This window comes from Macrosteles quadrilineatus, unplaced genomic scaffold (genome assembly GCF_028750875.1).
Source record: "Macrosteles quadrilineatus isolate MER2022 unplaced genomic scaffold, UCM_ALF_1.0 Scaffold_2__2_contigs__length_208266976, whole genome shotgun sequence".
NCBI lineage: Eukaryota > Metazoa > Arthropoda > Insecta > Hemiptera > Cicadellidae > Macrosteles > Macrosteles quadrilineatus.
In genome coordinates this window covers 48329440-48347193 of record NW_026542595.1, presented here as the reverse complement: position 1 = coordinate 48347193, position 17754 = coordinate 48329440, and the positions used below count along the sequence as shown (strand labels likewise).

Here is a 17754-nt window from a genome sequence, read left to right as displayed (position 1 = left end):
GGTTTTTATAGTTTCTTTATTTTCTAGATGTTTTTTGTGTTGAGGAAGAAGCAATCACACATATCATTTCTACACTTGTACCATCACACGCACATGGTAGTTATCGTGTGGTTGTATCTAAAATATGTCAGAGGTGAGTCCCCGATATAATTTCCGATACAATTAACTAAATATAGAGTTTTATTAGTGTTTTCGATTATATGACACCAATCCACGAATAACGTATACTACACGTATACTTTTACGTAGTCAAGTTTAGTGTAATATCAAATAAAAATAAAAGAAATGTCCAAGTTTTTATTTGATTAACAGTTGGGTAAGTTTTGTCTAACAGTTGAGTATAACTCAATATTTATAAGTGAATCCTTATGGATCTAAAATAATACTTTTCACTTGGGAGTATATAGCCTAGAGTGAATGCATTGCAATGTCGACTGTTACAGGAGAGCAAGGCATCATGATCGGGCTGGTCAACTCAGTTGTGCACATTATCATGTACAGTTATTACTTCTTATCAGCTCTGGGGCCCGGCGTTCAGCGATATCTCTGGTGGAAACGATACATCACCTGGCTACAACTCGTATGTATCTACCTTATACATGGACGCTAACAGTTAATTACAAATATCTATCTTTAATCAAAATACTATAGTTGAAATCTCAGTTGGTTGGAATCGAAGTTTTTGCAAGTGTCCAGCCGTTATGTTTATGCATTTTTGTATAATTACTGCATTTGACATTCAAAATATTAGTTTAGTGTACGTGTACGAAACTATCTATGTTTAGTAAACGGAAAGACTATTTAAATATATTAGTTAAAAAACAACCCTTTTATCTATATAATGTGATCTAGACTACCTAATGCATGTCTAAACAATTTTAATCACAGGATTTCATGAAAATACTGTCATTAGAATCTCAGGAAACTTGATTTAAAGCTTTTTCCAACCAACCCTATACTATAAAGGTTTCCCATACTAAGGTTTTGGTTTATGCTAATTTGTATTATTTACACTTGTTGTTCTGCCCGTGTTTCGCGCAAACAAACATTGCAAACCTATTTGTTTGGGTTTTATTATTTTGATTAGGGCTTGTAGAAAAATACATGTTTAACTGTTTATTATGACAGTTGATTTGGCCATTTAACTTTTAAATTTTAGTTGCCTCTCAGGACTTGTAACATTTCGAAAACCTAGCCATTGTAATCTATTTGTTAGTCATACTCTTAAATGTAATATTAAGACAGCACGTTTCAATGCAGGATTGTTTTAATGCAATGGACCATTTGGATTATTATAAGCTTAGGTTTTTTATGAACTGCTGTGTGCTGAAGGAAGTTAGTTTTACCAAACAATATATAACGTATTGCAAAGGATATGGCTTTTGTCAAACATATTATGAACGGGATACTAAAATCTTACACTAACTACGATTATAGACACTCTTTTTTTTTAGTACACAAGCCCGTCCTTTTGAATCTCCAAAAACATTCCAGAAAACTAGCGCAAAATCCTTAATTGTGAAGTTTTAAAAAACTCTTTAGCTCATAACTCAAGTCTATTGTTTCCCATGTTTACGATTAGAATTTTATAGAGATGTCCATAAAAACTTTGGATTGTAATAACGAATATTTTTTTTTACATTAAGTAGTCTAGATTGTAATCGCTGTGTCGGTGACAGTTCCAGTTCTTCGTGCTGATGGTGTTCTTCGTATCCCTGTTGGCCATGTGTTCTACACCACCACTTCAGACCGCCTACAATGTGTACGCCGCTCTACAGGGCGTCATATTCACCGTATTGTTCCTCAACTTTTATTTCAAATCATATAAGAAAACATCGAGAAAAAGTTCAAAAGTCACAAAAAGTGTTGAAAATAGTAGTAAACATGTAAAATTAGGCAAATAGTTTAGGTCTTATTAAATATAGCTTAGTTTACTTTTTTACTTTTTATACTAAATACATGTTATTACTTTTAATCTGATTTAAAAGAAAACGGGTATTTTGTTTGATCATCAAATGTGGGTTCTGTAAAATACATTATGTCAATCCACGAAAACTCATTTAAATACGTAATGTCTGCATTTTTGCTACAATTATCTTGAGATTAAAAAGTATGAACTCTATGGCTTACAAATAGGGGCTATTTATCGATCTTATTGTAAATAACATTAAAAACCCACATCAATGTAATACCACTAGATGAAACACTAATAATATTCTATTACTAAAATCGGCACAACGTTATGTTGCTTCATGGGTTTAGAGCAGTTAAAACTGTTATTTTTCATTTCAAAACCTGAACCACAAGTATCTAGGAGGACTAAACTATATATTTGAAGCTATACAGGGTGTCCCACGAAGAGGTTCAGACGTTTGATTTGGTATTACTTGCCCATTTATGTACCGAATATTTTGAAACTTTTCACAACTTAGTTTTCTGTGAAAATTTCAGCTCCCTAACCCTTGAAGAAAGAACATTTTTGGCATATTAAAAAATGATACTTTAAAAACATTAAACATTCTGTTTTTGGTTTTGTAAAATGTTTTTATTCACATTCTAGGGAAATAATGCTTTTAATCAGGAAACTCTAGATTAAAGCAAAAGCTAAAAGTAGAGTCGAAAATTATTCAACCATCCTTCCACAGTGACACACTAATAACAGCGCTTAACTGATGAATCATATTAAGCTCTTACAAAGAAATTCTGCTGTATCTAGAATAGTTCCCTTTCAATTGGTTGTTTTAGTTCCTCATCATTATTGAATCTATAGGTATTAGCTTGTTCCTTCAAGTAAACCCATGAAAAAGTCACACAGTTTAATTTGGGGATCGAGATGTCTAATTACAAAAAAAAAAAGCTTCCACGATCAATCCAATGGCAATGAAGGTTGTCATTTAGTAATTGCTTGACATGATTTGCACCATCTTTTTTGAAGATTGCTTGATACATTTCTGGAACCGTAAAATGAGTCAAGACAAGTTCATTTAAAACTTGTGAATGCCTATTTCCAGTCATTTTAATGTCTGAAATGTCGTAGTACAGCACACCATTACAACTGACAGCATTCTTATAGGAAGCAAATTGGTAACATTTTAAATATGCTACCATTTTTATTCCACAACATTGTTATGGAACTGAAATTTTCCCAGAATATTTTTTAAATCTACTTCATAAATTGTGTAAAGTTTCAAAATATTCGGTCTATAAATGGACAAGAAATATAACATCAAACGTTTAAATCTCTTCGTGGGACACCATGTATATTTCACTCAAAGTTTTTTTAACGTGGCAAATGTCTCGCCGGCATACTGATTAATCTTTGATAATTATAAAATGAAATAGTCTACAACCATCCCCTTGCGAAAAACTTAAAATTGGCAATGGGTATAAAGTTACGTACAAAGTTATAGGTATAAAATACATTTATATTACGACCCGAGTGTTTTAAATATCACCATGACATTCCGCCGCCCTTTGCCAGCCGCTCACGAGCCCCGAGCGTTATTGGCTTTGTCGACCGCCGTGTCATTGTGGATTAAATGACGTGACGATGAGAGTGTTTCTAACTGTTGAGTAAAAGTATTCATAAAAAATATGGTATAACCTTAGTTTACTCGCAATGCAACAATTCAAAATGCACAGTTGACGAATAAAGTAATACTGCTCCAAATCAAATTATTATGTAACACGATTGTATATAATAGTGCATTTTAATTTTTGTTTTTTGAATGTGTAAAATAAATATTTTGTACACGTGCAAACAATTGTATTATTTTATATTTCCCTTCGACTTTATACATTATATGAAAACAAGTGTTGTATTTCTAATATTTAACTTGTTTTGAAATAATTACTACTTATATAAACTCATTTGTATTAATTTATCTTATGAATAATAGTATAAGTTACATGTTAACATATAGATTAGAGGAAATATTTTTTTTCAATTCACGTAAATTTGTTGCTCTTTTATTTAAATGTGTTGTTGCAATATTAACATTAAGGAATTAAATACCTATCAGTAATACAATATACTAACCAGCACGAGGGAACAAAAAAAAGGGGGGGGGGAAATGGGGTTGTTTGTTTGATCACAAGGGGGTATGTTTTTTTTTATCCAAGGAGTGTATGTTTTTTTAACCAAGGGATATGGATGTTTGTTTGATCACAAGGGAGTATGTTTTATCCAAGGGATATGGATGTTTGATCACAAGGGAGTATGTTTATCCTAGGGATATGGATGTTTCTTTGATCATAGGGGAGTATATTTATCCTAGGGATATGGATGTTTCTTCGATCACAAGGGAGTATGTTTATCTTAGGGATATGGATGTTTCTTCGATCACAAGGGAGTATGTTTATCTTAGGGATATGGATGTTTCTTTGATCACAAGGGAGTATGTTTATCCTAGGGATATGGATGTTTCTTTGATCACAAGGGAGTATATTTATCCTAGGGATATGGATGTTTCTTCGATCATAAGGAAGTATGTTTATCCTAGGGATATGGATTTGTGTTTGATCACAAGGGAATATGGCAATACTACCCAATAAAATGTTAATCTTATATAAAGTATAAGGGATGGTAAATAAAATATTTGAAAACCTGGCTATTTTCAAACGGAAATAGTTACAAAAATCACTAGAAATAAAACCACTTGCTGATGGGTAAATTTTCCAAGAAAGTTTTAAAAAGGCAAATTTTGTTAAGTTGTTATTGTTAAGTTTCCACCAAGTGGTGGGTACAGTATCAGTTGTTAGTTGCTGTGCTCGTTAAGAAGAGTTTCAAAGCTCTCAAATTAGTTTCCGAGGTCTTTTGCATTATCATACAATTCAATAGCCTTGCTTACGTTTGACCTTAACTCGAACACATTGTTTTACTCTTCGTTTCCACTTCAACCGTTCTATCGAATTGCGTTAATTGTTATTTGAAACTAACTAATCATGTAATTAGGTTCGTGAAGCAAAATAAACATTAACTCTAATTGAAGAAAATGTTTGTGTAACGTGATTTTGAAAACCTTGTGAACTGTGGTGGATTCATAGATATCATTGAAATACATGGTTATTAGTGTGTTATAATAGTATGGTTCAAAAGTGATGTTGCCTCTTTAATACGTCTAATTGATTAGCGTTACAGTAACGTTTATCGTTTAAAGCAAAATGACAGTAGAAGTGGAATACATGATTCAAAATGTTAATCTTACAGACGAATTTTATTCAAATTTGATTGATCCTGGTGAGTACAGTAAATTAGTATATCGTATATTTTAATACTACATTTTATGCATACCTATTAATACTGTGTTTTTATTTGGGTAAGATGGCGTTTAAGAGATGGTACCCTTTCTTTGACATACTCAAATGACCACCAAATATTAGGGATATTAAATAATTATGTAAGAATTGTTTAAATGTTGTTTACGATTTACTTGAAATTTAGTTTTTGACTTTATTTGGGTATTTTGCAGTACAATATGTGTAGTTACAACTAATTTCATTAAAAGCTTATGAGAAAATAGTTACTAATGTTTTATATGTTAAACATGTTCTATACACACAACCATTTCAAACTTCCCAATAATGAAAGGATATTTTTTACCTGATAAAAATTAAAATACCTTATAAAGTAGTTGAGCTAAAGTAAAACTCAAACATAGTATTTTAAAAGTCAGTTCTCAAATTTTCCTTCGGCTATGAAGCATTAGAGGTTATTAATATTTAAATGTGAAATCAATTTTAAATATTACTTTTTTTATTAAACAACTTCTCATAGAACGAATATTTAATGTGGTTAAGGGTGAAGAAAGTGTACTTAGAGGTATTTCCGTAAAAAACTGGTATATTTATTATATATGTTATTGGCCTATTTACTATTTTATTAGTTACTATTTGAATTCAATGACTTCAATAAACTCATGGTTCTGTAAGTAACATACCCAAACAATATTCTGTGCAATGTTTTGTGGCATTAATTATTTTTTTTATTTTTAAATATCAATTTGAATGCCAATTACTGTCGTTAATTACTAACATAACAAAAGCCTTTACTGAAATTATCTTCAAACAAATATTTTTAACAGTTAATTAAAACGTTTTCAGAAATACTATTTGTTTACACACTAATGAGTATGTGTAGTTTACAAAACAGTTAACAGTAGCTTATTAATTATGATTTAATTGATTTTTCAGATCGGTTAATGGAAACATGGATTCTGTTCAGCACTCCTGTTCTTATCATCACTCTCATTTCCTATTTTTTATTTGTATTTAAGTTAGGGCCAATGTACATGGAAAAGAGAAGCCCATACAAGCTAAAGACTGTGATGCGATTGTACAATGTGGTTCAAATAATTTATAACTCAACTATAGTTTACAACGTAAGTTATACTTTGATACTTTATTCCACCTCAGAGTGTTGTCGGTTGATTGACTTATCAACTATTGTCCGTCTTTTAAGATTACTACCATAAAAAAATCACATTAAAATTCGACTTACAAAAGCCTAAATATAAGGTTTTGTTTGAGTCATGAATACTTATTAGAGTTCGCTAAATGTGACTGGGCTAAATTCAACTTGGCCTCTTTTTATTTTGGAACGGGTTACAAATGTATTTAATCTAATCAGACGTCTATTTCATAACAGTGTGTTTAGAAAAAATTGTTCATTCCATTACAAGAAAAACGTTATTAAATGGAAGAAGCAAGTTCGGAACATTTTTTTCTTAGTTTTTAATTGTTAAGCCTTTACGTGTAATAATTAGTATTTTCAAAAAAAAATGTTTTTACAGCTTAGTGAGCTGTATCTAAACCAAGCAGTAAATAACCATCAGCTTACTATATTTTGGAGTGCAACAATTTCAAACAGTTTTTCCCTTGAGTTTATTTAGAAAAAAGTCCCAACAGGCTTATTTATTTTTTAGAAAGTAAATTTTTACAGCAGGTTTAGAAGTATAGAATGGTCTATGATCTACTTAGGACTATCAGAAATTAAAATTATTCAACATTCGAAATTTTAAAACACATGACTTTATTATTGCATGTAAAAATTTCAAAAATATTTAAAACTTTTAAGCGGATATTTTGTACCAGATTGAGATACACACACCCCAATAGGTTAAATTATTCTGACTATTTAAAAAACCTTTTGAATGACGTTTAATCTCTTGTTTGCAATTAATTGACATTTGCATATTGATCGACAAATTTGACTATTTTGCCAAATCATTATACTTTATGTAACAACAAAGGTTATCTGAGTTTGTTTTGCCAAATAACCTCATTACAAACTAAATACTGAATATTCAATTCACTTTCCCTACACTTTGGTCTTTGTGGAATACTTTTATAATTTATAATGTTAATAGTTACTCGAGTATGAGCATATTTATAAATGGTCTTTTTATTGTATGGGTTTGTGTAGTTTTTAGTGCCTCAAGTGGGGGTTATGCCTCTGCCATTCCTGACACGAATAAGCTGTTCAGTGCCAAAGCCTTTCGAAGGCCTAGACTACCTCAAGAGTTTGGTAAGTGACTAAGTTTATATTATACTATAAACTCAAAAAACTTTTGAAGTGACAGAAACGTGACTAGTGTCGTGAAATAATACCAATCTAACAAAAAACCACTAAGTGGTAACACTTCCCCCGCCAAGTCAGCAACCCAAAAAAGACAATAAATCACCACTTTTCCGCCAAGTAAAACAATGTAATGTATGTAAGTTTGGCCACTTGGCGGCAGACTTTTGCTTGTTTTTTTTCATTAAAGTTACGTTGGTGGATAATTTCACAAATCAACTTCTCTAATTAATTAGTCCAACTAAGTATAATAATTTCGAGGTAATCAGTAAATATAAAACCATCACTATTATGATTTTATGAAATGTGACACAATTAAGGTCAAATTTTGTAAAATAAGCTCTCATCTAGCAATGTACTATTGGGAGAGATACTTGCTCAATGAAACTAATTTTATGGTATTTTTTAAAGTGATCAAGCAAAAGTCTGCCGCCAAGTGGCCAAAATTACATACATTACATTGTTTTACTTGGCGGAAAAGTGGTGATTTATTGTCTTTTTTGGGTTGCTGACTTGGCGGGGGAAGTGTTACCACTTAGTGGTTTTTTGTTAGATTTTATTTATTTTTGTAGAAAATTAACAGTTAAAATAAAAATCCTCTTTTCTCTTATATATAGACCAGGGCACAACTACATATAAAATGCATTGGTGTTACATAAGTGTTCCGATAATTAAACCCGTATATCTAAAGACTAGTGTAAATTGAGCCCTTATTAGAGAAGTAAAAATGTAATCAAACAGATTAGGTTTGTTAGAAATAGCATAAGGCAAAACAAATATTGAAAAACTCATTTTTATCCTAAATTTACATATCACTTTTTACATTCACTTTTTTGCTTGTTTAACATACGTAGACGGATTTTCCCGATTGTTGTATTTGTTTTAGTGTATCAAAACATAAAACTAACCTTAGTACTAGTACTAAGTTTCAAGTTCCTAGGTTTCATATGTTTTGATAAGTAGTATTAAACTGTTAAAAATGACGAGCTGCTGTACCAGTGTACCATCAGTACACTGCATTTTTCAATGGAAAGTATCGGGGAATATCACTGCTCTAAGTAATTTTATATAGTAAGTAGCTCAAATCATTCGGTATACCTGAAAAAAATACTTTATAAAAGTTTTAAAATAATGTTTCAGCTGTTCCTATGAATTTCTCTAACATTTTAAATTAATTGAGATTTAATCGCAGCTGGTCCTTGTTTTGTTTTGATTTTAATCCCATGTTATTTAAATGGGCCAAAATCGTACTTTGAGGGCTTGCCAAGGGTTTATGGGTCAACGCACCGACTTGAGACCCTCAAAAGGCACATCTACACGCTAAGGGCTTTCAAACAACATAAAAAACATTAAAATTGAGCCAGTGGTTTGGGCTGTAGGTCCGTCAACATTTAAGGAGAAGAAGGAGAACACGGAAAATTTGTGAATTTTCAAACTAGTTTTTCTTGGCTCAAACACAACCTTTTTTTAAATTCTTTTGTTTATTTTGCTAAGAATGATTGCCCCTATCCAGTGGATGAACAATTATTTTAATAGCTTTTGTTTCTTCAGAGCTATAGACGAGTAAAAAAGCCACTTTGTCACGTCATGTATATATACACTGCAGCAGCTGAGTACCGCTGGGGGACTTGGCGGGGCGGAACGCTGCCGCGTTCCTTAATTATCTTTACTATTAATCGATCGCTGGTACTAGCTTAGAAATTTATGAAACATCACCATATTTGATTGCACAATTAAAAATAAATATTCGTTGTTATACTGAAACAGATTCCTACAATGAAGTAAACTTCAATGCCCATGAATGACCTGGAATAAAATAAATGAAGGTTCTATGAAGTTACACTGCCAAATTAAGATAAAAATCAATATTTGTGCTGGTAATCTAGGATCAAAAACTATCTTATTACTTTTAGGGGGTTCTCTATAACATTCTTTACACCAGTCGTGCCTAACTCATTTAAAATTACTTCATGGTATACATCTACAATCGAGATATATGAAATACCATAAACTAGTCGTGTTATTATAATAATTGTCTTAACACAAACATTCATATTACCTTTGGCTCATTGGTTTATGATTTACTTTATTGTTATAGTACATATACGGAGCATGGCACTTTCAAATGTTGAAGAACCTGGATTTACTTGATACGGTAAGTATATGAAATCTTTACCACTTTATGTTGTAACTTCTTAGTGTATGGGATAGTTGAACGCATCTTCAAGCATCTATAGTTTATTATAAGGTTCACAATGTCAATAATCAGAGTTTGGTTACCAAATACATAAAAATCCACCTGACCTAGGATTTAAAAAGGAATCTAAATATATAAAAGGCAAAGCCCTCACTGACACACTCACTCACTCACTCATCACTAATTCTCCCACTTCCCATTTACCTAGGAGGCTGAAATTTGGTACACCGATTCTTTAGGCATTAAATAGGAAAACTAAGTTGTTTTTATTCTGATCGGACTCTCGGGCTCCGCCCCAGTGGCTCTGGAGTTTCCCATGTTAACCTTATGATTTTTCACATTTAAAAGGAATTAATGAATCTTATCAGCTGTTTCAATTAAACAAGTTGGTTCTGTTCTATGATGTTCAATAGCTTTAAAGTTACAAGGATTGCCAACAGGGTGCAGCACTATTATTATTTTTTTAATTTATGACAACAGCTAATTTGCAACCAAAAGGTGAGTGAGCGTAGCGAACGAACTTCAACCTGGAGGCGAGTTAGCGTAGCGAACGAGCTAACCTGAAGGCAAGTGAGCGCAGCGAACGAGCTCCAACCTAAAGGTGAGTGAGCATAGCGAACGCACTTCAACCAGGACGTTCGCGTTTGAGTCATGCGAACGAGCTCATCTTGAAAATTAAGAAGTTAAACGGGGCAAAGCCCGCGGGTACAGCTAGTACAGTATAAAGCAATGCAGAATACTACTTTTGTTTGTCGTTTATTACTATTCATTGTCACCCTTGGTTGGAATATATTATTGATCAAATAAAAGGATCACCTTATCAAACCACAGTATGACAACTAGTTTCTTTCCTTAGAACTTCGTCAAGTCATTGTATGTAACCACATCATCAATGTATTAATACATTGAGGTTTGTCAAAAGATTCTTTTAAATTATGTCAAAATCACAATAATCGAAACTTGTTATGTTGATCAAATAATTAAAATAAATATAAAGTGATAAAACTGGTTGAAACTGTAAAGGCTGGCCAGCACTGTCTTATCGCTGTCTCTGACTAAATCAAACATCCTTATTCTAAACATATGTTCTAGTTTATCCCCTTAATGGCACATCTTAATCGCTTAATCAGTCACCCTTAACATCATCTAATTAGACGCGGTTGTGATTTAAGAAAATATGGTTGCCCAAATAGAGTCAGGTCGGGTGTAAATATCCAAGCTACTAGCTCAAGTCCCTAAATTAACAAAACAATTAATGAATATGCTGCAAATATTATCTATATAAATAAAATTAGAGTTTTGTCTCTACATTGCTCAGAATTATATATTTTTAGGTTATTTTTACGTCTTATACATTAAATAAGCAGAAACGAGTCTTATCTCAATTTCTGTCTGTCTGTCTGTCTGTCTTTCCCTTTGTCTGTAACACTCAAGATGGCATTTTACGCTATCTTCTCCTGGAAAACGAGAGTACCTATCAAGATCCAAGTCATTTTAATGTATTCACTGGATTGGCGAGATTGTCTTTAGCCATTAAAATATGGCCTCACTACTTTGTAAATAATATTACGAACGTTCAAAAATGTAGTTTTGTGCGATTTATGTCAAGTTTTCGTCCAATTTTTATTGCATAATCATCTATGAAATAACGAACAGCTGTTCGGATCAAGATTATTTTTCCTAGCTGTCACTGATATGTTTACAAATGTTGTTTACAAATACCGCAACCTTTTTCAATCACGTTTTGAATGTAAATCCCAAGTGATTAAAAACGTTTTTCTTACATAACGGATTTAATTAATCGAAAGTGCAATAATATAGTGTAATAGTGTAACCGTGTAAATGAAATTAAATAACTAGGCATCATCCAGTTCAGGAACCAGAGATTCTTTGTGTATAAATTGTTCTTGAGTTTTGATAACCAGAAAGAAGACCTTGAATCAGTGTTGTATACGGCTGGGAAACTTTAAATTTAATAATGATCGTCGCCAATGGCTTAGAAATATGGTTTCCACTCATTGACACGGCGCTTCAATGGCGGTTGTGTAAAGTGGTAAGTAAAAAATCACAACTGCAGTGGTTGATTGTAACAATGTGTTATTTTCTGTTCCTACCATTGACTATATATATATAGTCAATAGTACCTACTCACCGTGTGATGCAATCGCTGGACCATACAGCCATGCTCTTGGGTACGTACACCTACCCAATTATTCATAACAAACTGTTCGACGACGATCCTTGATACCGGTACTTTTCCCTAGAATACACGGCCTACCTACTTAAGAAATAAAATTACAAACGTCCAAAAACCCAACGTTGTGTGATTTTTGTCACATTTCCTTCTAATGTTATTAGATAGGCTTTACCAATCATTGTTTAGAGAATAGGTACGTAGGGCCTAATCTATTAAATAACAAAAAGTTGTTTGTATGAGGTTGTTTTTTTTTTTAAAACTGACACAGATAAGTTTACATTAAAAGTTGTTTACAAATAAAGCAATTATTGGGAAATAACTTTGATTGCCGTTTTAAAACGTTTTACGAGAAAATCAAAAACCAAGAGATCAATAACCTCGGGACTTGATTAACTCATATAATTGGTCGGCTGTACTATAGTTCTCAACTGTGAACGTTGGTTTTTGGTACCGGTTCTATTCCTTAGAACCGTTGGTACTGTTGGTAGTAGCAAGAATCATTTTTAAGTACCAACACATCACTGTACTTTACAAATTAGTTATCGTTGGTGTTGCACCTTATTTATTATTACAGGCGTATTCAATTTAATTGATGTCTTAACTGTACAATTTTTGCTTTTTCTTTCTTGATTCCAAAATGTTAGTTTATGCTAAGAAAACGATAACGCACTTTAGTAAAACATTTATTCAACTAACCATAATGAATTGTTTAAACGCTTTACGTTGTTTATGTATCAATAGTTAGTGGCCTATTTTGGTAATATTTACTATAAATTACCAATCGTCTATACCAGGGTGGCTGGACCACCCTGGACCAGTCGTCTTCATTTCATATAGTAAGCCGTCATTTCGGGTCATCATCGGTCCAAGCAAATATACATTGTTATGATGAAATTTGATGACATTAACAAAATATTTTAGATACTAATTTTACAAGTACTTTGTTATGCTTAAAGCGTAGCAAACCCCCTAATTAAGTTCTGTATTTTTGTGTGTATGTCTGTTAGTAAAGCATTAATGTCCTTATTTCTCAGTGTTTCACGGAAAGGACAAAAGTACCTTTATAATGAAAATGTCAACACGAATAAAGTGTTAAATTGGGAGGTTGAAGTAGTACCTTAAATACTTTTAACCATTGTGGAAGGTAACTTTCAATTATAGGCCTACATTAGGGCTATGCCTCATAGATCTATAAAGCATTTTTTAGTTTAATCATTGGATTTAACATATGGACCAACACGACCCAGGTTACATTTAATTTCGAAGCATTTGTTTTGGCTTGAAACTGTCAGTTACTGTATTTGCGAAGGTTTATATACTGTATAATAGTTTTGCCAGCATATCTGAAAATATGCAAACCAAATTCTGTTCTTAATAAAAAGGTTTCAATAACTGACTACAATAAGATCCCCGTGCGTAGAACGGGCACACAGCTAGTCTTTAATACACTTATATCACTCACTCCCTTCTAGGGCCATCTTTTTACCAGCGAGAATTTTAACCATGCCAATAAAGTTTCTATTTTTATCTGCCGTCTGCATAATTTTCTAAGGCTTCTACACTCTACATGGCTGCTTTGACCTGGTCCTACCATTTATTTTGGTATCCCATTAGATCACCTTCATTCTGCATAAAATTTACTCATTTCCTACAATCAAGATTTTCTCCCCCTTCTTTACACGTGCCCAACTGATCTTTTTATTTTAATCCTTACCTCACTTACCAATCAATAATGTTAAAGCGATAACATTTGGGAAATAATTATTTATAAGCTGAAACCCTGTGCGTAGACTCAGTCATCAGTGACTTGCTTAACCCATTCAGCAAATAATAAGAACATAAACATTGTAGTAAAACTTTTGAGGAAAATGTAGATGAAACTAGTACATTCTTAATTGTAAAACAATATGGTAAAGTAAATTTGCTGAGTGAATGACACAAGACAGAAGTGCTAGAGGCCACTGACATTTGATATTTGAGTAAGTCATTTATGTGGGTTAACTCTGCTTGTACTGTGTTGTAATATGTTTTCTCTTCACCCCTTAATCCTACGTGTTCCTTTATATCTTCCATAAGAATTGGTTTCAAAAAACCATTATTAAGTAAAATAGTTTATTTTATCACTAGGGTGTAAGGTGATTCTTTTTGCCTGCGTGGTTAACTAGATGTTTCTTAATATTGCATAATCAATTAACAAACCAAGTTAGTAAACGATTGAAAACAAACTGGAAGTCGTTTTGAGAGGTTGTCTTTACGTTAACAGTAACTTCCAGTTTGTTTTCAATTCTGTTAATGTTATTAAGCAGTTGCTTAGTAGTGATTCAATCATTTTCGAATATTACGATTATGTTACTATACAATATACTATTGATACGTCGAACTATTTACAATAATGCAACTGATGATCTTAACCCAACAATTAAATCGATGAATAATTTCGATCCATGTGATTGCTACAATTGAAAGACAACTGTTTATTACAGCTGATTTTTACTCTCTACCGAGTACAAATGCTACTTTAGACCCACAATGCATGTATAAAAACGGTTGTTTTTGGTGCAGTAGAAGAAAACTTTATTATTTCCGTTTATAAACACTTCTTAAATTAATATAGCCGCATATTTATTTTTCAACATACACAGAAAACGAATGTTTATGTATTATATCCGTGTATGAACCATTTGAAAATATATTTGTCAGTACCCTATAAATAAAATATAGGTAAATATAGGTAAATAAAAATAGGTTATCGTTATATAGTCACTTTATTAGATATTCCATTAAACTAATCTGTGGTATGAAATAGGTATTCATGGTGTTGCGAAAGAAGAATTCACATATAACATTCCTCCACGTGTATCACCACGCAGCCATGGTGTTCTTCCCTTGGTTCTCACTGAGGTTCATTAAAGGTAAATGCTTATATGACACCGAGCTCTTATGATACAGCTATTTTATGTTTAATACATTATGCTATATGGTGTACATCATGTTTGATAGCTTTTGTAAAGGTAGATAGAGTAGGTTATTGATCTAATATTATTCCTTTGTTTCTTGATGCTCGATTATAAAAGCTTCAAAGGCCAGTGGTATCTAATAAATATATCGGCAAAAATATCTGATCACGCTAGAAAATATACATAGACAAACATTGTAAAAGTCAATATTCTTAACATCATAATATTATTAATCGTACAAACGCAGATCTATAGTTATTGACTAATACAACCCATATGAATACTGGTATTTAATCTAGTCATTTTTACGAACTGGCTTTTATATTAAATACATTATTTGCATGTTTTATCGTATGTTCCAGCTTCCCAGGGATCCATTCCAGTATTTATAAATTTGATTGTGCACGCAATCATGTACAGTTACTACTTTTTGACAACATTCAAAGCCTTCAAGAAATATCTGTGGTGGAAACATCACCTAACCAAACTGCAGTTGGTAAGTTTATCATTGACTGGACAGCTATTTCAATGTTTTTGTATTCAACAATTGTAGTTAATTAAATTTAAAATAAATACAAACCACCTTTGAAGACGGATATAGCGATTTTATTTTTAGAAAGCAAAATTTTATAGATTATTTTAAGATAACATTTAAACAATTGTTCACGTAGTTGAAGCTTGTTTATTTTTAAATGTTGCCTTGCTAAAATATCACTTTCATGGAACAAATGATTATATACATATTGGTTTCATCGGTATCACAAAAGGTTTGCTGAAAAAATATTAACTGAATTTTAAGCCAAGTGGTTATAGTGCTAGTATATAGTAGTAATCGGGGACAGAATTGCTCCCTAAGGTTCGTATACAAACTTAAAAAATATGATCATATAACAAGTCACCGTAGGATCTCAAATACAATGTCCGTCCGAGAGAGCTGTGATAAGCAGGTTGCATGTATCGTCCACAAAACACTGGTCACTCAGGCAATACAGTACTTGAAAGAAAAACTGAAAGCGAGGTCGGCCGTGAGAGAGCGCAGAACTAGACAGGACTTGTTGCTTGACATACCAAGGGTTGTTCTTGATGATGGTAGAAGGGGTTTTTCTTACTTCGGGCCGGCTCAGTACAATGCACTTCCTTGCAAGCTAAAAGCACTGTCTTACAACAGTTTTAAGAATCTCCTAAAGAGTTTGTAACTAATCTTATTTTGTTATAAGAGGTTTTATTTAGTTTAAGTCCTGACTTGAGTCAATTTGTAAAACAGTTTTGTAACTGAAATTCGCTCATTAATAAAGACCTTATTTATTTATTTATTTATTTTATTTATTTATAGCTGGTCTAGTGGTTAGAGCGCGGGACTTTGGTCCCTGAGGTCCCGGGTTCAAATCCCGCCAAGTCACCAATGGATTTGATCTAAGTGATAATGCCTCAACCCTTATGTCCTGCCTGAAGTAATGAGAAACTTTTCCGGGCTCTTGCCTTGCGTCCTAGGACAAAAAATATATGGTAATAATCAAAAAGTCACTAGATTAGATACTGAGAAAAGTCAGTATCTTTTAGATTTTTTCTAAACACGACCCAGCTGTCCCTGATCATTGGGTATTTATAAATGGTCTTGGCTGATGAAACAACTGGTATTAGTCGGTAAAGGTCCAAAAGGCAACTCATTTTACACTCATAATGGTAATTTCAGCTTGTATAGGCCTGTACTCATAATGTTTGTAACTTCAGTTCCAGTTCGTAGTCATCCTGGCCTACATCAGTATTCTGTACTACAAACAGTGTCCTATCTCTCGCTCCTTCACCTACATATGGCTGGCCAACGTGTTCTTTATTCTCTGTCTTTTTCTTAACTTTTACATAAAGTCGTACATCGTAAAAGGTTCTGATGTGAAAAATAAAGATAAGGTGACCTGATGGAAGGGTTTTGTTATTTATTTCCAAACAAATCTCCCTAGGTTAACTTTTTTGGTAGGAAATAGTACAAAAAATAACAAATTGATTATTTATTGAAACTTGTAATAGCCTGTGGCCTAAACATAACCGTTGTACATGATATATTCTTTAATAATTTTTCTAATGTACTCTTGATGGTAAAGCATAGGCTTACAGTAATTATTTGTGTAACTAGTGCGCAAAGTGGCACTTAGCTGGACTCGAGAAACTTTCCACACTTGCCTTGGAGTCATGCGTTAAAATCTCTTTCAAGTGCAGCCAAGAGACTTTGCGCTCGTGTTATCCATGATATTTTTCATACAGCTTCATAAAGCATAAATAATGAATGGGTAATGGTATGTATATATTAGTTAACTGTTACTATGCAATTTCACAAATTAACAAATTTAAACAAAAAATAAATCGTCTCACAATAAAATTAAAACCTTAATGAAATTGTTTCACAAATTAACAAAACAAGCCTTAAAAAATGTTCACAAACATAATGAGTCATAGCCTTAATATATTGTTGGTTTGTAATGCACAGCCCCAGCTGATCAGTTTTGCTATGTTGCAAACTTATTTTCAAGTATACACGTAAAACGTGCCTAATACAAGCACACTATTTTGTGTTGTTTGGTTCAAATACTGGAGTGCAGCAAAGTTAAATGAGTTCAACAAAGTGGAATGAGTGCGGCAAAGTAAGTAAACGCAGGATTTAGCTACTTTGCGTCCTATAATCAGTGCAAGAAAGCCCCCTTTGTCAGATATACAATGCTGTGATATACGGTGCTATACAATGTATTTTGTTTCGACAATAAACGATTTGATTTTATTTGATAACTGTATGAAAAGGTTATTGTTTGAACAGGTGAATTATACAGGGTGACCT

At 32.5% G+C, this 17754-nt stretch overlaps 2 protein-coding genes across 2 annotated transcripts in view; both read left to right on the top strand.

Annotated features, from left to right (window-relative positions):
• LOC128984752 (elongation of very long chain fatty acids protein 7-like) overlaps window positions 1-2498 on the top strand; it is a 28715-nt gene extending 26217 nt beyond the window's left edge. Inside the window, exons 7-9 of the mRNA XM_054404106.1 lie at window positions 28-133; window positions 444-580; window positions 1680-2498. Of these exons, the coding sequence (XP_054260081.1) occupies window positions 28-133; window positions 444-580; window positions 1680-1904 (468 nt within the window). The 3' untranslated portion in view covers window positions 1905-2498. The remainder of the gene's footprint in view (window positions 1-27; window positions 134-443; window positions 581-1679) is intronic.
• A 2418-nt stretch (window positions 2499-4916) lies between these two features.
• Window positions 4917-16844, top strand: LOC128984158 (elongation of very long chain fatty acids protein 7-like). The gene is made up of 7 exons (XM_054403450.1): window positions 4917-5239; window positions 6193-6380; window positions 7424-7525; window positions 9675-9731; window positions 14777-14882; window positions 15290-15423; window positions 16659-16844. Exons 1-7 carry the CDS (start codon window positions 5164-5166, stop codon window positions 16842-16844), a joined length of 849 nt encoding a protein of 282 aa, XP_054259425.1. The 5' UTR covers window positions 4917-5163.
• Window positions 16845-17754: the final 910 nt, after the last annotated feature.